We start from the raw sequence: 23,253 nt of genomic DNA on the forward strand, positions 1-23,253 counted from the left end.
CTTTGGAATATTTGGTTTTGAAGTGTGTACATATTGCATGTTGTCATGTAGCAAAGAGGTACAGATACCTCAGCCTTTCTGAATATCTCTTACTCCTGTATGTACTGGGGAGAGGAAATCAACAATGGTAAGGTACGATTTGAAGGTAAAAGAAATTTTGCCTTTGAAAACGTAACCAAATGCTTCTGTGTTTCACACACAGCTAAGCTGCATCCATATGTGGTGGCTTCAGTTGTTACTGGCTGTCCCGTTCTTCTCCTCCTTTGGACATGGAGTGTCCCAGACATGCCTCTACCACAGTACCATTCAACTCAAAAACTAGATGGAGAGCTCAGCTCTGAGCTCTGGGGATATTTAGGAGAAGGGCCAGAAATAGAGTTGAATTCATTAATGAAGCATCATTAGCCATCAGGCTTCCTAAACCCTTGTCAGTACATTAACACCAGCTGCCCATTGTCTATTTTTTCTTTGCTGTAATGAGGAACCCCAAATTCAAGGTCATCTACCAGTTGGATTAGTCAGTTAGTACAGCCGGAGCTCCCGAGATGCTTCAGCGAGAGCAGTTATTTATGTCGCTCTGTCCTGCACTGTGCCCATTAGCTTGCGGTACAGCAAAGTCCAGTCATGAGGCAAAAATACAGCTGATGTTGCTGTTGCTGCTTCACAATTTAGTGTTGCTGCTGCCAGAGCGTTAAACGTTCGCTAAGTGGTAACTGTCTTCTACTAATGCAGATGCATTTCTTTTATGAGTTAGCTTATTGCTGTTCTTGGTCCATGCTTGCTGTTCGGTTGTGGCTGCAGACGAGCGGGTTTAGGGCAAGCAGATACTGTGCTCAGATGGAGCCGTGCAGAGAAAGCAGGGATTTTTGTTACACAAGAAACACTGCCCTCCGAATCGTGTCAGAACAGGGGCATTGCCAGCTGGGGGTTCACCTGGCTTCTGGTTTGCATCTTCAGTGCTAGTGTGTGAAACCTCCCTTGGTACATGCGGTGTTGCACCACGGCCACGGCCCCAGCAGGTCTCGCACAGATACCCCAGGCAGTCGCCTGCTCAGTTTTTACTACCCCGTTGGGTTTCTCCCTGGTGTAGCTCTGCTTCCATCTGCCCTTCATGTTGCCATGGACCATACCTAGGAGTCACAAATTCCAGGCACTGGTTTTAGTCCTGGGTCCAGCTCTTACATTCTTTTAATACCAGGACTGAAAACCATCCCTGGATCACCTCCTGAATCAGACAGGAGCATCCTGATTTAGTACTTACCTCCACCACTCCGCCTGGGAAACTCCACGCACTAAGGCACCTGAATGCCAGGCTACCCAGCAGCCAGGCTACATTTTACATCAGAAATTTAACAGGCCATTTTATTTATCTCCCGTCCTTTATCACACAATACTTCTCCCTGTTTTCTGGCTTAGCAAAGCCATAGGAAAACATACTATCATCAGACACAGATGTGGGTAAGACCTATCGGGGCATTAAGTCTAACTGTCCATATTCAGTAAAATCACCTCGAAGTGAACAATCATCCCCTTACGGGCTGCCTTTGATGACAGTTCCAGCCTCTGCCTTTTCCGAGGGCGATGGTGGGTGGGACCACCCCAAAAAAAGTCTCTCCACCTGTGAAGGAGACCAAATATCTCCCATCACTCGAGAGCAGCCACCCTGTCTGTTCAGGCACTGGCACTGACCTCTGTGGTGTGGCTAAAGGGCGGACTAGCAGGAAAACTTCAGGGCTCGCAGGGAACTGCCTCGGGGTCCAAATGAATCCTCTGGCTGGGAAATGTTGGGATGAAGCACCCAGAGCACTCGGCAGCATGGACAGTGCGGGATGGGGGTGTACTCAGACAAAGCTTAAGAGGTCAGTGATTATGTCTTTAGGTGAATGCTTAGCTTTTGTTGGCTTTTGATGACTCAGGGCGTCTTCTATGAGGCAAAATTAATGCAAGTGCTTCTCTTTTTACAGTGGCCACATTTCCCAGGAAATAAAATGCCATAAGGGGAACAAAGCTCATTAGTTTGGTGATGTAAAAGGTTCTCCAAGGTCTCAGAAACCCTGTGATTAACATAAACATAGACAGAGGCAATTACAAATAAACACACATATAAAACCTAGCTCTCCATCTAAAAACGTGGTCCACAATATCCCTCTGTTCACAGATGTGGTGACCTCGAGGTAAGGGACTTTTCATATAAATTGTGACATAAACTGAAGCGTGAGGAAGGAAAGCGGCCAGCGCAGGGTAAAAATAAATATGTACATAGATGTGTGTGTGTGTGTGTATATGTATGTACAATATATACATAATATAATCAAGGCACCTCCTAAGGATTCTGAGATTCACCCTCAGAATTACATCTTTTTTGGAGCAATTTGAAGCAAATGCTGCCCCAGCCTGTTTTCTTCACACTGCAGCCCTCTCTCCGGTGGGTTGCTGTTGGGTGGACTTGTTGGTACTCCTTAGAATCGGGCAGAGTAGTTCTAATCTTATAAGAACTATCTCAAGTCTTGTCAGGTTTTCTGGTGAGGTCCGTAACATTCACCAGGAGACAATGTTCAAGAGAAGGATGAGAACGGGTGAAGATGGGAGGAGTGGGTGAGTGCCGGGGAGACCCGCTGTGGCAGCATCGCGGGCCCTTGCGGTTGCTCCTTGGCCAGCGTACGTGTATGCACAGGCGATTGTATACTCTCCGCTCTGCAATTCTCTCTTAAACATTGCGCATTTATTCAGAATTGACCCGAATGCCAAGAACAAGACGTGTTTTGTAAAAACCAAAGCATGGCCTCCTTGCCTGTCCCTGTGGCAACCGTGCCAAGAGACAACTGTGTTGATGCCACACTAGGTAAATAATGGAGACAGGGATGTTCGAGCAAAGTCGAGCAAAGCCCGGGGTCCAGCCTAGTCTCCTGACTAAGAGCACACAGCAAAAGTCCCATCAAGCAGAGCGGTTTGCTGGTAGCCTGTCCTATAGGAATATCCCCCACATACTCCTGATAGCCCAAAAGCAGCTTGAAGCACCTCTTCTAAACTGTTTTTTTGACAGGTATTGTTATGACTTCAGGTGTTCAGCCTGTTTGAGCAATAGCACAATCCACTCTAAATGCCAGGCTGACATCCTGCAGTAATGAGTTTCACAGGCTGATTACTTGTTGCATGATAAAAATACGTTGCCAGCAGCTGACTCAGAGAGGCAACGGGCAAAAAAAAAAAAAAAGTAATGCTACTTGTTTTCTCAGAAAACAGAGAGGGGACAGGGAAGGAACAGGGAAGGAACAGGGTTCACAGTCCTGCCTTGGGATTAACTCAGGGGAGGAGAATGGCATGGAAGTTTGCTAACTGATCTGGTGGAGCAGAACATGGTCCTGTAGGTTGTAACCATTGCAAGTTACAAGTCCTCTGAAGGCCTTCAAAGGTGGGTCTTGGGGAGTTTGTGTTGATCCTGTCCTGCAAAAAGCTCTTACCTCACAGCTAACCCCCACCTAAAGGAAACAGGGACTTTAGTCACTTACATCTGACCTTCGCTGCAATGTCGTCAGTGTAACAATTTTACACAAAATTAGGCATGTAATTCTGTGTTAAATAGTGATGGTTAGCTTGGATTGCCCAACGAATGGAGCAGGCAGCATCACATGTGGACTGCTCCAGGACACTGGCACTATACGGGAATCTGAAATCACTGCGACTTTAGTGGGAAGAGAAACACCCCTTTTCTTCCCCTGGTGTCCCCTCGGTGGAACAGAGCCCTCTCACCCCGCTCCCACACCAGGGGTGCTCCTGCAATTTGCTCTGGAGCTTGTCAACCTGCCTCCCTGCTCAGGCAGTCCTGCCCAGGTGTCCCTGTTGACTCAGACAGGCGTCAGAAGCTGCTGATCACCTTTAATGTGTGCCCAAGTTTTCCTTAATTAAGAACAGACTCTCTAATAGCATTCCCCACCATCTCCTGATGGCTCTGGGACCACTCAGGCTGTGGCAGGACAGCCAGACAGGCTTTCCTGCCATGCAACTCACCCGTGACATCCTAAAGGGTGCAGTGGAAAAAAAAATTATATATATAATATTTTATTTTCCATCATTCAGGGCTCAGCCTGGGACAGGTCTCAGTCCAACATCCAGTGTGGCCTCCGAGCCCCTGGATAGTTGCTCTGAGCCCTCCTGCATTGCTCGGTACAGAAACACCAGCTCGTTCGGTGCAGGCTTGGCAGTCGCTGCTGTGCTGTCTCGGGTAGTGCAGGTGCAATCTTACATACCAGAGTGAGGATTAAACCCAAGGCCCTGCGACCCAAATTCCAGGCCGTGATCACTATACAACCACTTCTTAGTCAGTGGCTATATTGATTAGATTCTGGTAGATGCTATTTCACCTTCTAAACTGTACTTATTTCAGGGAGAAAGTGCCTCCTCTTATTGCTTATTTCCCAATACTTAACTACAGCAGTTTTAAGGAAAGATAAGACTGGTTTGGGACTCTCACAGCCGCAGTGATGACCACAGAGTCAGGGAAAGGGCTGGGGGAGATTCCTCTCCTTCTGCCCCCCTTCTTTTGGGCCACCTTCCTGCCCAATTTGCTGCACATGAATGCAACATAAAAACTTTGTCCCTGCCTGCAAGCGCCAGTCCCGAGGCAGCGTCTCTGAGCATCGCAGCAACAGGGAGCAGCAGGATCCCAGCAAGGAGGAGGTGGCAGGGTCACCAGTTTGGCCAGTTGGTGAGTTTGGCTGGGGTCTGCACACAGACCCCGTGGTGGGGCTCAGGGCTGACTCCAGGAGAGGCTGGTCGCTTGGCACCCATCAGCCTGTCTGCCTATGGATGGATTTTGGCTCCCGTCCACATCAGCCTTCCCCTGCAGCCACCTCTACAGGATTTAAGTATTCTCTCAGGTTCACCACTATGCAAATATTGAAATTATCCCTTTACGTAATTATGTAGATAGTGACATTACAGACTTTTTCAGGCAAGGAGCAGTGAGGAATTCATGTGCCTTCTCTGCTGACAGCATCAACAGCCAGGTTTATTTTTCAGTGAGCTAAAGAATGGTCCCCAGTTCATGAAAACCTTTAGTATTTTGAAGTATTTGGTATCTGGAATATTTCTTTTTTTTCCTTAAGCCTTTCTCTGAGTGCAGTAAAAGGACAAAGTGCTGTGCCGTAAAATAATGTGAAATACAGCCCTCACCAAGAAGCACCCTGTTCTGAGAGGTTGATATTTTAACTAAGCCTCACTAAAACCAGGAGCAGATTAGGAGGAGCTACGAAGGGAGCTGTAGCCCCACTAGCAGGGCCGACACAGCCTATGCTTCCAGCCTGGCAATGAAGTTACCATCTGGAAAGCTGGTTGTTCACATTCAGTTGATCTAGGATAACCAAAATCTGCTACGAATAACATAGTGAATGTGTCTTGAATCAGGGCAAGAGAGCAGCAACACTCAAGATCCTTTCAACTCTATATTTATGATTTTATGAGATCTAAGTCAAATTCAGAGTTCAAATTCAGTCCTTAAAATGAGACCCCTCAGACTTTTCCCCTCTTCAGAAGACGCTGAGAGCAGGCAGTAGGTCTCATACTCTACTGTGAAACAAAGTCCCTGGGCAGAAATCTAACTGGTCTGGTCAAATGGCTTTGGGACAGTAATTTCTCTATGGGAAAAGGCACCTTTGTCACATCAGTTACACTTCCACAAAATGCTGCATTTATGTCTCATGCTTGTGCCTCGTTCAGACGCCTTCCTTGAGAGCCTCATGGCACTGAGAGCTGCCATACAGCTAACAGGCTGCAATGAACGTGGGTGTCCTTAAACGAGAGCCGCTTTCTACCTCCAGAATACTGCCATAAGAACATTGGATGCAGCTATTACCTTTTCTTAAACTACCGGTGATTTCTTGTCCATGGTGCAAATCCTTTGCAGTGTGGAGCGTAGCTAAGCCTGATTAGACAGGATCACATTTTGCCAGTGGGGCTAATGAGATTTATCCTTCGTTCCCACACGGTGAGCTTTCATCCCCATTATTTTACATCCCACCTTGAGTTAACAAATGGTCCATCTTCAGAGCACACTGGGCACGGCCACAGGGGATTTGGCACGCTGGTTATAACGTGGTCTGCCTCGGTGGATGGGCAGTGACAAAAATTACGCCTCTTCCCACAGGTCCTTCCATCGTCCCACTACAGCGAGCAAAGCCAACACTGGGCAACCCTCTAAAATGTTTATTTGGACCAGTGGCCGGAGCTCTACATCTTACAGACATGATGAGAAAAGGTAAACAGCATCTATGCTGATTGTCTCTTATGGGTTTTGAATCTTTAGGAGTGCGGCCTGTAGCTTCTCTTCAGCAGTGGCACTGGAGAAGTAGGAGGGATGCAAACGGTGTGCCCACCTTGCCTCTCACCCCTGGCCCCGGCTATTGCTCCAAAAACAACAGGACCAGCTGATGAGTGCCAGGGTTAACATGGCAAAAAACAGAGTTGGAGGGACTATGCCAGACCCATGGCCAAAGTCTTCCTTGCCCTCAGGTCATCAGCAGCACACTGTGACTCTGAGGTCAGCACACAGACATCACACTTTTAAAAACACGCTAACCCCCAGCCGCAGGTTTGCAGCCCCAGCTCCAAGCCCTGTGAAGCCTTTATGTCTTTTGCAGGCATCCTGCTTCCAGCCATCATCCCACACCACTCCCACACCACCCCCCAGCCACCACACACACACACACACAGCCTCCTCTCCCCCAGCCCTATGCAACTTTTACACATCTGGATGGTGCATCCAGCTGTTAGAGGTGTTTTCTGTCTATATGCAAGTGTGTGTGAGGATGAGTGTGAGCACAGCACATTGCACGTGGGCTGGGGGATGACAAGCAGCTTGAAAGCGAGCTGATTACTGGTAGCCCACCAGCTCACTTTAGTGGTGCTCCTGGAGGGAATAGGCTGAAGGAGACAGAGGAATAAAAGAGTTACTGGATCTCCAAAGGGGGGGCAGAGAATCACACAGAAGAGAGGAAAGGGAAGGAGAGGTTTTAAGTCCACAAAGGCAGCGCTCAGTTGGGAATGAAAGAAGTTAAATATCACTGATGAAAGAACAATTGTCGGTAATGCTCAGGCTCACCCTCCCAAAATCTTTCTCCTTTGTAGTGATATTTGCCGGCCAGCTTGTCTTGTCACAACCAGACACATTTCCCTTTCTTCTTGTTTCTTTCCCCCTTCCCTTCCTTGCCTCCTCTCCTTCAGTTCCCCTTGCAGTCACTGTTAAATGTAATCGCAAAAATAAATCAGACTCCGGTGAAACAAAAACAGAGGTCAATATATCCACAGTGCCAATTAGCAAAGCACACTCCTCAGTTGTACTAATGAGACATTACTGCTGGCATCTGCTTGGGAAAGCGCACTCAGGGGTTCAGGCAGCAGAGCTGCCCTCAGGACACAGGGCCTCTTTGGAGAACTGGTCCGTTTGCTGAACTTTTCTGCAAAGGCTGCATAGGTGTTCAGCTCTTTTGATAATCCGGTCACAAGCAGGTATTTTGAAGCGGCAAAGGCCAGCTTGGCAGCAGGTTTCCCTGGGCTTTCGGCTGGCGCTGGTTATCTAGCTGTACTTCTGCAAGGCTCCTCTTTACCTGAATTCTCCCCAGGCTAATGTTCTGCTGCATTAAAACACTGTCACAGACAGGATGGTCCAAGGTTAGACACTTGCAGGAGAGATCTGCCCACAAGTTGGGCTGGCTGGAAGCCATGCACTCCCGATTAGCGTGGCCTTCAGCCCACACCGTGCCTTTCAGTGGGATTTATTAACTTGGGCAGGGCTCACCGGCATGTGGTCAGCTTAAACCCTGGGCAGAGCTCGTCCCTGTCTGCCTGCAGAAATGGGGAGGCAGGGAGCAGTATCTCTGTGCTTACACACCAGCCGCGGTAATTTCAGGTGCCTTTTGAAGCCTTCAGGTGGGTTTATTTCCCAGGTGGTCCTGTAGAGCCGTACAGAAGGAATTGTTCATATCCTATGAGCGATTAATAAAATGCAGGAGGGAAAGGGAGGAAGAGAAAATGGAAATAGGAGAGTGCTGATTGCAGCCTCAGGACTGCAGAAGAGAGGTGTGAACACAAAGCAAGTGTTGCTGGTGGGAGAAACTCATCCATCAGCATCTGGCAGTGATTTTAACACGTGTAAGGTCACCAGCAGCATCGCTGTATCAAACAGGCGGTGCATTTTAGAGAAATTAGTTCCCCTAAATGACCCTTTCCTAGCAAATCTTGTTCTTTAAACTGTAGACAGGAAGACTGTCAGCTGGGGCAGAAAACCTTCCACCTAACATACGCCACGACTGCTGACTTTTGAGGCATCTCACCATAATAACACCCTGTGCAGCCACGGGTCACTTGCTGTGGATGAATCACCTCCTCCAGGGTGGAAGGTGTCTCTCAGGCATCTGCTTTTGCAGGATCGAGCCCTAAATTTATGTATTTCATTGCTGTTCTAGACATCTGCTCTTTCCCAACTGCCATTTTTTAGGCTTCGGGAACCTAGTCAAGCCCTCATTCTTTCTCAGCCGTCAGTTATGTTTTCCACAGCATCGTAAGCTTGGAAAACCAAAGCAGTGGTTTAGTTTGGTTCAGTTCGGTCCAGTTTGGTGGGGAAGAGGGAAAGAATTGAGTGAATGAACTCGATTTGTATTGATAGAAATCTTTCTACAGCCATCACTGAGACTTTTGTGAGAGCTCCAGAGACTTTTCCTGTCGCCGTAGCTCTAATAACAAAAATTGATTCAGCTAAATATACTCGGTAAGGAAAAAATTAAGAAATTGGCTTCTGAGCAGAAAAGTCCCCGAGCATTGGGAATTCTGCAGGTAAGATACAGGAGGGTTTTTTGACCCTTGTGTTCAAGGATTTCTGGTATCAGTAAACACCTTAACGTGAGGTAATTTGAGTGACATCCGCATAAGAACTGTGATATCAGAGAACTGAATGAGAACTCAAAGTCACTCTGAATAATTCAGGCAGGCAGGTATCCCCACCTGACAGCCCCGTGACGGCGCAGTGCCGGGGGAGGCAGCGTCCCCCTCGGTCCATTTGCAAGGGAAGGAATTCGAGGATAGGTAATTCGTGTATATTTTCAAAAAAATAAAGTAATTGCAGGTGCCTGGTTATTCTAGATTTCTAGGGAGGAAACTAGAGCCCCTTTGCAGTGCTCTTAGATCTACCCATTTTGGAGCAAAACAAGAACGGTTGTACTGGGTCAGAAGAAGCACTACTTTACCCTTCTCTGCTCTACGTGGCAGTGCCCAGCTGCAAGCCCTTGGCATACCGGACTGTTCCTAATCCATGCCAATAAATTCATCATATCCCCGGAGCTGCAGAGCAGTGCTGCACCAGCAGAGCACAGAGCACGTAGGATGCACGTGGCGTGCCTTGTCCTTCACATAAGCGAGTGCTAAAAGGCCATGTCCCTCATGATGGCAAAGAAAGGTCTTGGCTGCAGCAAATATGAGTAACTCTACAGAAGACGTAGAATTTCTTATTAAGGCCAGTAGCCTTCCACTGGCACTGTAATTTTCCTCGGCTGTCTCGTGTTCAGGCTGACTAACGCAACCTGGGCTGCCTGATTTCATCGCACAGGTCCTCCCTAAGCCTGGAGATCACGTAAGGAGCTGCTGACCACACTGCAGAGGGATCCCCGCACTGCGCTGTGCAGAGATATGGAGAGGGAAATCTCTGCTCCGTCCCCAGCAGGCACGGTCACGGCCGAGATTTCCCCTTTGGCAGCCGAGCCTGGGTAGAGCAGCCAGCCCGTATCCTCTGAGCAATTTGGCAAAAGGAACACAGAGATTTAGCAGGAGAGAACTTCGGTTTGGAAATGATCAGGAGAGCAAAGACCTTTTGTCCTTGGAGGCTTGCTTTCTATTAAATATCTTTGTGCTGGGCAGAGAGACCCCGTGGTCTGACAGCTGGGACTTCTTTAAAAACAAACAGCCCCCCTCGGTGTCACATTTGGGGAGTTATGACAGGTAACCATAAGTATTAGATGGAGTCACCTAGAGGAGTAGCGTCTGGGATGCAGTGTTCCGCACTTAAACACACCGCAGCCGTCAGCTAATTGTGGCGGTGCAGCCCTGGCATCCAAAATCAGCCAGCTAAGCACGGCGCTCTTCCAGCTCACCGAGCAGAAAGAGGTCCCTGAGCTGTGCCAAAAGTTCACACGAACACAACCCCCCCCCCACGGAGGAGCACACACACGTGGGCAGGCCACCGCTGCCGCTCCGGCTAAGGAGGTGCCGAGGCTGCGCTGTTAGTGGCAAAATACTCTGCGCAACGTATCCCGTCCCCCAAAACCAGGGCTCTTGGGGGTAAAACGTGACGTCTGGTAATAGCAGGCGTTCCCAGTATCATACAGAGCAAATCGGTACCTCCCCGGCGCAGGCACAAGCGAGGAGGAGGAGGAGGAATGGTTACTCAGCGTGTCCCCTGGGCTGCGTCAGGACCGGTGCGTCACGCGCGGCGCGTGCCACGCCACCGCACGCCTTGGCCTGTGTTACCAGACTGACTCCTGGCAGGGATTCAGGAGGAAAAAACACCCCCCGCAAGGTGCACCAGGCTACCGCTTTCCTGTTGTTCGGGGCTTTGAATAACCACTATTTGTAAAAAAGCGACGGAACGTCTGCTCCGAGCATGACCCCCGAGGCAGAGCTTTATTTAGCTTTATTTACCATGGCAGGCGAGCGTGGGAGATCCCCCTGGCAGGCGGTCACCGCACAGGGGCCCCTTTGCCAGTCACCTGCCAGATAGATCATTTCTACAACACTCCCTTCAGCCCATCCTTTTTTACCTCTCATCGCACGTTTCTTGGCTCAAGACCACACGGGAAGTATTTGTAACCGTTCTCAATTAGCTATTTGTTTTTCAGTTGTCCATTTGTTTCCCTTTTATGGCCTAGCTGCTCCGGTGACATCAGTGAGCGATTGCACTGTCTCTGTTTTATGTCTACGTGCTGACATAAGTTATGCTGTGTGATCGGTTAATGTGCTGGAACTGCATGACAATCTCTGCCTTCCTGCCTGCTTCCATTTGGGAGCAATGCAAATCCTAATAGCAGCTCTCAGAGTTAAATACAGTTTGATAAATAATAATAGAAAAGAAATATTAGATTATTACTCTACATTACTTTTTTTGAAGGCAATTGCATCTGCCAGTTCACAATGTATTTTTCTCCCCAACACCAGAGAAAAATTTGACAGGCCGAATTACCATTTCATTTCCAACTAGGAAAACATTGACAAGCTTTAAAGGATGGTTTTGAAGAGAAACCATGGACATCTAAAGACGTAAATTACAGTTGGATGAAGAAACCTCAAGGGGTCTTTGGTATGGGAGACTGTTGCCTGCAGTACTGTCTAAGCAAAGTTTCTGCTATAAAACCCCACACCATATGTGCTTTTCCTGGCTGTGACTCATCATCGAAATACAAATTCAATTCCAGTTTCAGGGAGTTTATGATTATACCGATTTTCTTGTTTCTACTCTGTTTATGTGTGATTATACACCTGTCTTAACTCTATTTCTTTGTCCCTGTTGGTGAATGTAAGTTACCTGGTTGCTCTGACACACAGTGCTTTTTTCCAAGGTTGAGTGAAACTTGGTGGTTTCAGCTTAAACGAGTGGCGGGTTTGCTAGAGCCCAAAGTGATGTTGACGTTGCTCACCTGCCATTTTGCAGACAGTAGAAGAGGAACTTCTTCCACGTGCACTACTATGTCCACGTTATGGTGGTGCCAGGGCTCAGAGGCGTGCGGTTCACATGCTTCGGGTGCTGCCTGGATGATTCAAAGAACCGTAACAGAAAACACAGGAGATTTTGACCAGCCTCAGGTCTGTAAGTACATTTTAAACCCACAAAGTTTGAGTGTGTTTGAAATGTACTCAAATATTTCCTTCTTCACCATTGTGTCCTCATGACCCATTGAATCATCAAAGGCTCGGAGATGAAAGGAGGACTTATGGTTAGAAAATGCAACGGTCTCTCTGCTGAAGGGGGAATGGTTTGTTGTAGCTTCTTCTTTTTAATCCCAGAACAAATAGCTTTGGTGGATAATTTTCAGCAAGGGTTTTCACTCTAATGAGTAACTGGGCTTCCAGAAGGCTATTTTATAAATAAAAAAGCTCCCAAGCGAAAAAAAAAAACCACCACAGAAATCAATTGCAAAATCCCCATAGTGTTTCATGAGCTTTGAGTCACACTCGGAGCAGAAAATTACCCAAACCTCTAGCCTGTAGGGAATAAAAAAAGAAAAACCAACCCATGATCCTTTCAGATAGTTTAAGTGACAACTTTCTTCAGGCTATTTTCTACATATGGTAACATAAGACCTGTTACCATATTCAGCTGAAGAAAGACACCTCATATACCTAATCAACATCTAGTGGCCTACGTTGGCATTGACAGGTCAAATTCACCTATGGTATAATTCAACTGAGCCAATGAAGCTGTACCAAAGAAGGATTTACTGAGCTGGCACAACTGTCTAATCTTTATATTTGCTATAAGAGGCTTTTACCTTTTCAGAAATGGCTGTAATTTGTTTTGGAGATGAATAAGGTTCCACCAGGTCAGAGTGAATCCGATGAAAAAGGACACCTGAGGACCCTTAAGCCTTTCTCTCCCACGAGATGGGTATGGAGGTGGAACTACCCACCCTGTAGAGGGTTTGTTGATTAAATATGAACTTCACATAAGAATGTATTATTTTCAACCTCAGAAATATTTACCAAAAAATCAGGGATCACGATCTACTGGACAAAAGGAAAACAGTCACAGCCCTAAAAGCCGGAGAAGACCGGGCCATACTCCTCGGGCTGGCCATGATGGTGTGCTCTATCATGATGTACTTCCTCCTGGGAATCACCCTGCTGCGGTCTTACATGCAAAGGTAATTTCATGATCTCATGATCTCACACTCTCTGCTCCAGCTTACTTCTCGTGGCTTATCCTTTTGACTCTTTTTATTAAAGTTTTATCATTTTTTCCTTTGGTCAACACAGAGCTGATTATCCACTTCCTTACCCCAGTGTAAATTAGGCATAACTGTAGTGAAAGCAAGTTGAGTAATACTGGCATAAGTGAGGGAAGAATTAGATCCCTGTTTGACAAGATCTTGATCCGTAGGATTTAGACTTGCCACAGCGTAACACCAGTAGAATATCCGTATCTGCTGGTGGGCAGCCTGCTGAGCCCTGTACGCCTCTCCGGGGCTGTTGCTGCAAAGCCCAGACAAACTCAGGAGAAAACAGCAAAAAAATTTAGCAGCCTCGAGAAACAACGCACTTTCAAGTGAAGAATGGATAATTAGCTTGGGAAAGAAACCAAGCTGCTTTGCAGCATGTAGTTTTCCATGTAGGTTATTACTTTCATTTTAACAAGTGAAATCCTCCTGAAATATAGTAATTTACTGAAAGTGAAAGATCATGTTTCATCATTACTGCACTGCATTTAATTTTTCTGAGGTCTTCTCTGGCTTCCTTCTCTGCCACGGAGCAGGAAGTTTGGCCTGTGATTCATTAGCAGCATTTGAAATCAGTTCTCAAGCACCAGCCCTATTTAAAATCCAGCCCAGACTGTAATGAGACTGTCAACAATGTTTTTTCCGCCCTGATCAGTGGAGTTAGGAGAATGAAAAATGGGTAATTGGGGCTCAAAACATTAGTCTGTCATGCCCAAAACTACCCTGAGGCAGCAGCCAATACCTGGCATGTCCTGGCTTGTCCACCACAGGCTCCTTCTTTAGGCATGTAAAATAAGTGCCTACAGTTAACTGGGATGAACCTCCTCTATTCTAGTAGCGTACCTGCAGGAGAATATTCCTTCTTGACCCCGCAATGATAAGGAAAAAGTAGCAATGCCCGAGGAGGAGCCGTACAGATTTGCAGCATCTTATCTGTGCAATAAAGGTATTTGTCCCCTTTTAAATCCAGGCAAAGTTTAGATTTTGAAAACAGAGGTCAAGACCTGTTAAGAATCCAAAAGCATTTGCTTTTTCAAACTGCTCTCGCAGACCTTTCAGCAATATCAGGGTCAGTCGCAGAGGCTGCTAAGGTCAAAATTGCTCATGTGGAAAGAGAGGATTTATATTACAAACTACGTGAAAAATTGTCAGAAGATATCAAAACACCTATGAAGTATCAAATATTCCATCTTCACAAGTCTGTTGTAGGTAGGTGTTACTTTATTACCCCCATGCATGAATAAAGCAGCAGTCAGAGAGGTGAAAGTGAGGAGGAGACGACAACCCAGGAGTCTCTGCTGTCACTTCTCTTTGCACAGCCAGAGCTCAGGGGTTATTCTCCTTTACAGACAGCAATACCCCTCCAGCAAAATACTGCCTGGGAGGGGGGGAAATCCTTTCACTTGATTTCCCCCCAGAAATCATAACATAATTTAATATAAATGTAAAATGGAATATATGGGCAGAATTATTGCCAAAGTAAAATACCAAGAGAATTAGTCAGAAATCTTTTATATCTCTTGCTCTGTAAAGCCTTTTGTAGGTCTGGCAAGGGGCGGGCAGACCCTCAGCCCATTCGTGGGTGTGGGCTGAGGGGCTGAGAGGGGCTAAATGGGAGCTCTGGGGTGAGACGTGTCCCCGAGCCCGTGAAGGGCCTCGCGCAGAGCCCTCCGCGTGCCCTTCCCACTGCTCTCGTCCCTAAGGAAAATACAGCCGGGGATTTTCAAATACATGCAAGAGACCCAAGTGAACATTGCCAGTGCACACCCAGGCTCCATCACTCCAGTTTTAGCCTCTGGTGAACTGGAGATAAGCTGAAATCCTCCAGAATGATTGCATCAGCTGGCTTAATTTACAGAAAACTCAGCAAGCTGCCACTAGAAAAAGCCTTTCCGCAGGTGGAGCTCCATGCGGTACCACTTGTGTGTTACTGTGTCTTCATGCATATGAATATACACGCCCTGGAAATTCAAAGTTGTCCTCCCAGCCTTTGCTTTAAATTGAACTGGGCTTGGTGGTTAACCATCAAGTCTTAGTCCAGGACGCCCCGTCATGCAGCACTGCACGTGTTGTGCTCTTCCCGGGGCCGGCTGCTCAGTTTTCTTCTCCGATATCTCTGCTGATTCCCTTTGGTTTCAAATATACCTTTTCTCCAGACCAAAAGTTCCAGTTCCTTTTTCATTTATACATAGACATAAGCGAATCACATGTTTTTCCGCCCAAAGCACAAACTTTAGGTACTACAGAATAATACACTCTCTCTGTGATGTGTGATGTGGGAAAGCCCAGCCTTTGCTCAAAGCTCTGCAACATGTACTATCCCTACGAGATGCCCCTGGTCCACCGCGATGGAAAGCCTGAGCTGTATTTAGTGCTTATTGCCCATTCTCACCATGCTCTAATGTCTCTTTTTTTCCTGCTTAGTGTCTGGACAGAAGAGGCTCAGTGCTCGCTCCTCAACGCATCCATCACAGAAACCTTCAACTGCTCATTTAGCTGCGGTCCAGACTGCTGGAAAATCTCTCAGTACCCCTGCCTCCAGGTGTACGTTAATCTCACCTCTTCTGGCCAGAAGCTTCTGCTCTACCACACCGAGGAAACGATGAAAATTAATTCTGAGGTAGGAGCACGGAATCAAATTTCTTCCTAAATGGGTTTCTGGAGGGCTGCTCACCTTGTTATACCCATTCCTCGCTCTAAAGTAATAAGGCTCCTGCTTCCCTGGTAAATACAGAGCAGAGAAAGCAGAAATGAGTGCACAAACAGAGCCCCCATGTGTGGCAGGGTCAGTGTTCCACCTCCATCCCATGCAGGGAGCGCAGCCCATCCCACACGGGATGGTGGCCCCGGGGGCTGGAGCCTCCCTCGCCCTTTGCCAGTGCTTTCCGGGTGCAGGCCAGCGCTGAGCGCTTCTCACACCGACATTCTTGTGGAGCTGGGGACAAGCCGCTTCCCACCCGGGAATGGCTCTGCAGGCTAGCCAACACCCCAGCGATGCACCCGGGGTGTCCGCGGAGGTGAGAACAGCAATGGCCTGGTTACTGCGGGGCCAGGCAAGGCGACGGGGAGCAGCAGGAGCCCCGTGTCTAACAGCAGGCGCGTCTGTTTTAATCTCTGGTGACAAAGTCTGCACCCTGAGCATCCCCCGCTGCGGTCAGCTGTGCCGCTGGGGCCAAGGCACAGCACTTACCCCTGTGGATGGCGCAAAGATGCTGAAAGTTTGCTGTGTAGGGACTGTCAAGATAAAAGCAGCAGCACAAAAATAAAAGGCCTGGCTTTTGGGCATGCGTAAGCTAAGGGCTCAGCCCATCTTTCTCGCACAGATTCCCTGATTGCCGACATTGAAGAAAAAAAATTATTTTTAACAAGTCTGCAGAAGAATTCCTCTCTCTGCTTCAACAAGTGAAAAACCCAGCGTACCCCCAGCCAGGTGGGACGGAGACAGCTCCTGTCTGGAGGCTATAACGAACGCAGCGGATGCACAGAAGGCGTCTCCCCGCCGGCCCGCGGCCACAGCTGTGCAGCTGACACAGGGCCGTGCATCACACCCGGGCAAGCGACCGCCTCTTCGCAGGTGGCTCTTGGCTCCCTCCGCGTAGCGAGGCAGGGTCGGACTGAGAAACGTCCCTCTCCCCACCTTCCTTTCTTCATACCTACAGCACCTGGGGACCTAAGACTGCAAGCTGCAGTGAGCCAGCACGCAGCTAAGTCATTACTTACAAGTGCCAGATTTGCATTAGCTGCTTAGTTATCCAAGGTCACTGAACCCCAAACTATGGGCGCTCGGCAAAGCACAGCCCGTTAACAGCAGAGCCCCGGTTCAAGCTGCTGACAACATATTCTATTGTGTTTCTATTTATGGCAGCAGTTCAGTAGACCAAATTACTTCTGCATATTAAGATGAAGCGATATTAAAATTAGTCAAAGCACGGCATGGTTGCACCGGGCTGCTTATTCTGCTGGGTAATTAGCTCCGGTGGCTGAGAGACGAAGTCCGCTGGGTGCGGAGTGTGGAATGGAGAAGAGTGCCCCCATCTTACCCTCCTGTTCAGCGTCGGTGCAGAAAGGAGGCACCTGCCATTCGTGAAGCCTGTGGCAAGACAGACCCTGCTTTCTGACGGGGCAGAAGCAAAATCCAGTGATGCTCATACCTCAGTTTGATTAAAACAGATCAGATCGGTCTCTGTGCTCTGCTGGATTCAAATAAATCAAGAGGTTCAGCGTAAATCTCCACATTCTGTTATTGATGATTTTTGCTTGCTGAAACGGACTTTGAAATTCTCCCAGATGCCGCCTCCTCTTAATTTAATGTAGGCACAGTTAATACTTCTCCTGCCCAAGGTTGTTTTACAGGTTAAGCTCTGTTCTCGGGAGGATTCCTAGGTTTTCCTGCCATGCCACTGGCTATGTGACCTGAATCCAAACACGGTTTTGAATGGAAGTTTGCAATGTCTATAAAATGCCTGCCTTCTTGTGCCCGGCTGGGATCAGCAGAGGCTCCAAGCTCAGACCAGCACAACCCATCCCAGCCCCCTGGATGGGCGCTCCCTCAGCAGCCCCGTGCAGCAGGACGAGCGGTGCTGAGCTGGGGGCTAGCTGTCTCTCTCCACCCACCTACTCAGGTCTACATTTCTTATCTTTCTCCTTGCCAAATAAACAAAAAAAAGCGCCGTCCCCGGCTCACTGAGCCCTGGCATTACTGGGGACGCCGCAGAGCGCGGTGCTTACCCTCCAAGGCCAACACCAGCGACCTTCAGAAGGTCAGCATCCCCCCGCCAACCTCTCTGCCTCGCTGAGCAGCACCGCGCACACGGAGCAGCATGTGGAGCCTGTCTCTCTCCTCTCCCCGCCAGCTAGCATGGATGGAGCAAAATGCACTTGGATTTTAAATAACGATTAATCTAGGTGACCTGCTGTCTAATGTAGCTGTTGTCCCACAAGGTGCGGGAAGAAGGAGGTGCAATTTATATTGAGATCTACAACGTGCTGCTGCCAGTCTCGGTGGGAATCAGTGGGAAGTAAATGGATACCAGTCAAGCTGCTTGAGTCTTTCCCAGGAAAGCACACAAGGTTTTTCATGGCTTTTCATTGCTCTCGCTGTGCATACTTTATTTCTAGCCTTTAAGACAAGCTCAGCCTCTCATCAATACTACATCCATAGCAGCTTAAATGCTTTCACAGCTACACTTTCCTTTCTCAGCTGTCAGAGGCTGTAAAAGCCTCTGGGAGAGGTAAATCGGCCGGTGTCCCCTCGCGCCCGGACCACGGAGCCAGGCTGTCACCCTGAGGAAGGGCTGCAGTAGTTAAAGCAGTTCTAGAGGCCCCATTTCAATCTCATACTATATCATATTGATTCTTTTCATGTCGTCGGAGCTACTGCTGATTTATACCCGTGCTCCATAAGTGAGATAACAAGCAGGCTTTAATCGCCAGAATCACCGTTATACCAGCTGTAACTGCCTGAGACCAAGAAATGATGGGGGATGTCATTGTTTCCTGCCGAAGATTCAGATATTTATATCCCAGGGGAGCTTGCCTGGTGTGGGGGGAGCAGCGATGTTCAGCTGCGGTTCCCACCAGGCCCATTTCTTGGCTGGGGCTGGAGAATTCGGGAATCAATATCAGGCCAACACAGACGCAGAGCTCCTCCTTCAGCCCTTGGTTCAAACCTGTTGCACTTTCCAAAAGAGGTGTAAATTGACACCCTGACCACTTTCTCACAAAGGTTGCCACGGCACATCCTGTCAAAGCTTCCAGCCCCAGCTTCGAAGCTCAGCGTGGCAGGGACATACGCCCCAAGGGCAGACGCATGACGAGAGCCATGTATTTCTCTGCCCAGCCTGAACTGGGGGCCTCTCTAGCGATAGGGTTGTCGGTGTAACTTCATCGTCTTAAATGAAACTGCCCCCAGCATTACTGGAGGTGTGTGTGGTCCCCATCCTTGGGGATATTCATAACTAGGCTGGACAGGTCCCTGAGCAACTCTGCACTGAGCAGGGCCTTGGACTGGACACGTCCAAAGATGGTTCGTATAGGCTACCTATCGGTCCTTTAAATGAGAAACACTGAGCTGGAAATGTAATAACAAATTCTCTCTGTAACTGTCCAGTATGTCCCTCTTGTGATCAGATTGCAAGTAACGCAAGAACCGCTTTTCTTACGTTGTGTCACAGAGTCCTCGCTTGACGTAGAGAGCCAGGCATTGTTTACTTCCAGATTTGCAGACTTCCAGGTGTTTGACAATGCAGAGGTCTAACAGAATGGCATAGATTTAGTAGCCTACGTGCACATGTACAGCGTAACGATTGCAGATCTAGAATTCACTACCAGGCACTGGAGAAAACTCAACGAAGATCAAACCAAAGAAAACACTCAAAGCATCCCATTATCCGTGTCTACCTACTTGCTTGCTGATGACCTACACAGCACGGCAGAGCTAGCCCTGTGCTATCCCTGGGATCTCTCTGGGGAAGCCAAGGAGGGGAAGGAGGCCAGGACCATGCCACAACCACAGCTTAATGCACGCAGCGATTTCTTGTGCCGAGGAGCTCCTCAAAGCTGAGGCCAAGATGCCTCCAGGAGCTCAGGAGAACTGAGACGAGGCAGATAGCATGTGGTGTAAAGGGCACCTGGGGACACCATAGCCTGGAGATCGACGGTTTCAGCACAAGGAGCCTGGCTCAGAGGCGAAGTAAATCATCCTCCCTTACACAACTGCATTCCACAGCTTCACGCTCCCAGACCCTCATGTCATGGGCAGCCTGACCAGCCCGACACAGCCGGTGGCTCTGTGCCATCACGTGTAGGAGGCGACACCTCGGGTTCTGCTTCAGCATCGGGTCTCCTTTGAAAATGCTCAGAAAATACTTGGACTTGCAGGAAGTCAGACCTCCCCCCGCCACGCTTTTGGGACTTTTCCACAGACTTTGAGTCCGGGAATCTGTCATCATTTGGGCTTTCACGTGCCTGCTGTTTTTTGTCAAGGAAGGGAGGGCTGGGCTTTGGCAAGTGTGGCCAAGTCCTCATTTAATCTCCCTGCTCAGGATAGTAACAGCTGGGACTTCAAGAAACAAAAATGTATAGCACCAAACTCGCAAGAGAAAAAAAAAAACAACAACAAAAAAATATCTGAGCTGGAAATACTGCTGTTAGGACAGTGATAGCACAGAATTTAGTAAAAGAAAATGAGGTACGCCTCACTGAGAAATTTCCCCTACTTATGGGATTATGAACCGTTAGAGAGTCATAACGCTGGAGGAGGGCTTGTGGCTTTGGACATTTAAAACAAAGCTGGGCAGAGTGCAAGAGAATATCCTGGAGGAAGCAGACCTGCACCAGCAGGAAGACAGATGGGATATTACTGCCCTAATATTTTCCATCTCTAATTTCTAGAGCTGCATGAAATATTCATAATGGCAGTGCTGCCATGCTCTACCCTTAACGCTCCAGCCTGCTACCACCAGGCAATCTTTCTGCCACGCTTCAGATCATATTCTGTGCTAATAAACTCGCCAATGAATCAATCAAACCCTGTTATGAGGTTAATCCTTTGATCATTATTAGGACTAGAGATTTGTCGCAGTACGTTACAAAAAGTCACAGCATAGTCACGAAAAAGAACTGAGGGGCATTTATAAAGTATATACATTAAAACAATAATAATCAAAAGCCACGGGTCACGTTATTGCAAACAAAATAGCTTTTTTCCTTTGCAAAACTTACTTTCTACAGTAACCGAGCAGGTTCAGCAGCGCAGGCAGGGAACATGGCGGGGACCCACGATCCCCCCATAGCTGCCAGGGAACAATGACCTGCTGGGCCCTCCCATGCACGTTCAGCGAGAAGTTAAGCAGCTGACTTCCCCCTGTCCTGAAGCCTAGGTCGGGAATGTAATCCAGCTCCTGGGCGGGTGTAGAAAACCTTCAGGTGTGGAGGGACATAAGTGTCTAAAAGAGAGGAGGGAGCGAGGGGCCCTGGGCTGCTCCCATCAATCCTCTTCCAGACCAATAGCAGCAGCAACAACAACAAATTCAGGTGTTTCTGCTCTAGATCAAAACCCAGGAGTGGCCCCAATCCTTGTGTGTCTGCCCACCACCTCACCAGCCCACACGAGCTCCTTGCAGGGAATGGTCAGTACAGCCCACAGCCACCATCCTACGTGTCCCGTGGAGTATCTTCAACACATAGACTCCATAAGCGGGTTTTTTAATTACCTTGGTTTTAGTATTCCTTAGGAATGCTAGGTTGAAACTGTCTTAGAGCCACCCCCAAATCTTCTTTTCTTTGTGACTGAGACCGAAATTCACGCAGCATCTTCAGAGAGAAGGAACTGTTGGACTTACGCTGGGGTCAGGAGCAAAAACACCACTAAGAGCCATCCTGGTTGCCAGGCTGATCTTCAGCTAGAGATTGAATGAAAGTCTTCCAGGCCGTCAGTAAGAAAACTGCGGTCTCTCCTAGACTATCTATTTGTCCCTAATCGAGGCTTTACCCCCAGGGGGATATGTATAATTGTCCCTCATCAGCCTCTCCTCTGTGAGCAACCTCCTGTGCCCACCGTGATCACTTGGATCCAACCCGAGTGAGATCTGAACTACCAGATTTGTATTTACAGAGAGTCAATTACCCATCTAACTGCGAGCATATGCGTGCCACTTAAGATGAAGAGGTACTTCATCAGTTCCATTTTTGCATGTGTAAATTAGCAGTAATAATATATTCACCTATCTCACGAGGCCGCTGTGCAGATTAAAGCATTAATGTTTGTACAGCACTTGGAGGGCCTCCAATGGGAAATTCTGTAGATGTGCAAAATATTGAGTTTTGTCTGTGATAAATTTATTATTAGCTTAATAATATTCCACTCTTATTATGAAAAGCATAATCATCTTGAGATTTTCCTGCTTGCCACCTGAAAGCAGACAAGGTATCTGGTTTGGAGATGCATTTTTCTCCCTCTAATTTCTTCCCAGTGTTCGTACATACCCAAGTGCGGCAAGAATTATGAGGAGTCCATGTCGCTGGTGAACGTCGTGATGGAAAACTTCAGAAAGTACCAACGCTTCTCCTGCTTCTACGACCCCGAAGGCGTTCAGAAGAACGTGATATTAACCAAACTGTACAGCTCCAACGTGCTGTTCCACTCGCTCTTCTGGCCCACCTGCATGATGATCGGCGGGGTCGCCATCGTCGCCATGGTAAAGCTGACTCAATATCTTTCCCTCCTCTGTGAGAGACTCCAAAGGATCAACAGATAAAAAACAAAAACTTCTCTGAGATTCAATTACAGCGAAAATACTGTTTTCTCATTCTTCACCAAAGAACCTTAAGTTTGTAACGTGCAAGTCTGTTATAAGTTCCTTACTATATTCTTATGAGTAGAGCAATAATGCAAAAGCTGTTCTATATGCAAACATGATGTTATTATTATGCAGACAACTGAAAAAAACCCACTGTTTTGTGTTGACCGTCTATATAATCTTGTTTTAGGCTGAGAGTAGTACTTCTTTCTTTTCTACAGCCAAAACAGGGCTCGGTGTGACCGTTTGCCAAGCTTAGTCAAGTGCCATCTCAGTGTAGAGGATTCTGGGGGAGGCTCACGCTGGGCGAAGGGCAGCCAGCCACTAGCGCACCACTGAGGTCTCACGTCTGGCTCGGTCCAGTCGATGGATTTGTGGCTTTGCTTTTTTATTATCAGCTGCCGAGGGGGGGGAACGCATTGATAGGGTTTTTTTTTTTTATGGCAAGATGGCACAAAAAGGATGTATTTTGAGGCCAGGATAAGCATACAGTATTTTCAGCCTAAGTAGGACTTGGTGATGCTTTGTGTTTGCTCCCCCAGTTCAGAAGTAAATTTCACCCTGTGGTGTTTAAGGTCTTTTGGAAAACCCTTTGGAGTTTTATTTTATTTAGTGCTATAATTTCCTTCTGTCTTATCAACATCATCTTTGTCACTTGCAGAAGCTGTAGCCAAAAAAACCACAAAAATCACCTTGATCCATTTTCTATTCTAGTCTGAGCCCAATCGATGGAGATGGGACCAGAACACCTTATATAAAGGTTTATTATTCATTTGTCTTGTATTTGCTACCATATCACTGTAAAGAAAAAACAAAATAACATAATCAGCTATTTTTTCATTTTTTACTTCCAACTATTTTAGATTTTTTTACTTGATATATATACAGATATATATAAAAAGAAAAAGCTATATTATATCTAGTTGTGTATTGGAACTTGATTATGGGGTTTTTTTTCCTTTGTTTTTACCAACTGAAAAGCG

At 47.6% G+C, this 23,253-nt stretch overlaps 1 protein-coding gene across 5 annotated transcripts in view; it reads left to right on the forward strand.

The window, feature by feature from the left end:
- The window catches only part of LOC104042439 (calcium-activated potassium channel subunit beta-2), a 152,462-nt gene extending 130,134 nt beyond the window's left edge, over positions 1–22,328 (forward strand). For 3 of the 5 annotated variants that reach the window (XM_064458033.1, XM_064458036.1, XM_064458035.1), the window contains 4 exons: positions 6,143–6,253; positions 12,729–12,899; positions 15,396–15,591; positions 21,944–22,328. In XM_064458033.1, the coding sequence (XP_064314103.1) occupies positions 6,143–6,253; positions 12,729–12,899; positions 15,396–15,591; positions 21,944–22,228 (763 nt within the window). In that variant the 3' untranslated portion in view covers positions 22,229–22,328. The remainder of the gene's footprint in view (positions 1–6,142; positions 6,254–12,728; positions 12,900–15,395; positions 15,592–21,943) is intronic. The other 2 variants (XM_064458034.1, XM_064458038.1) reach the window with 2 other exon arrangements.
- The last annotated feature ends 925 nt before the right edge of the window (positions 22,329–23,253 follow it).

Source organism: Phalacrocorax carbo, chromosome 7 (genome assembly GCF_963921805.1).
Source record: "Phalacrocorax carbo chromosome 7, bPhaCar2.1, whole genome shotgun sequence".
NCBI lineage: Eukaryota > Metazoa > Chordata > Aves > Suliformes > Phalacrocoracidae > Phalacrocorax > Phalacrocorax carbo.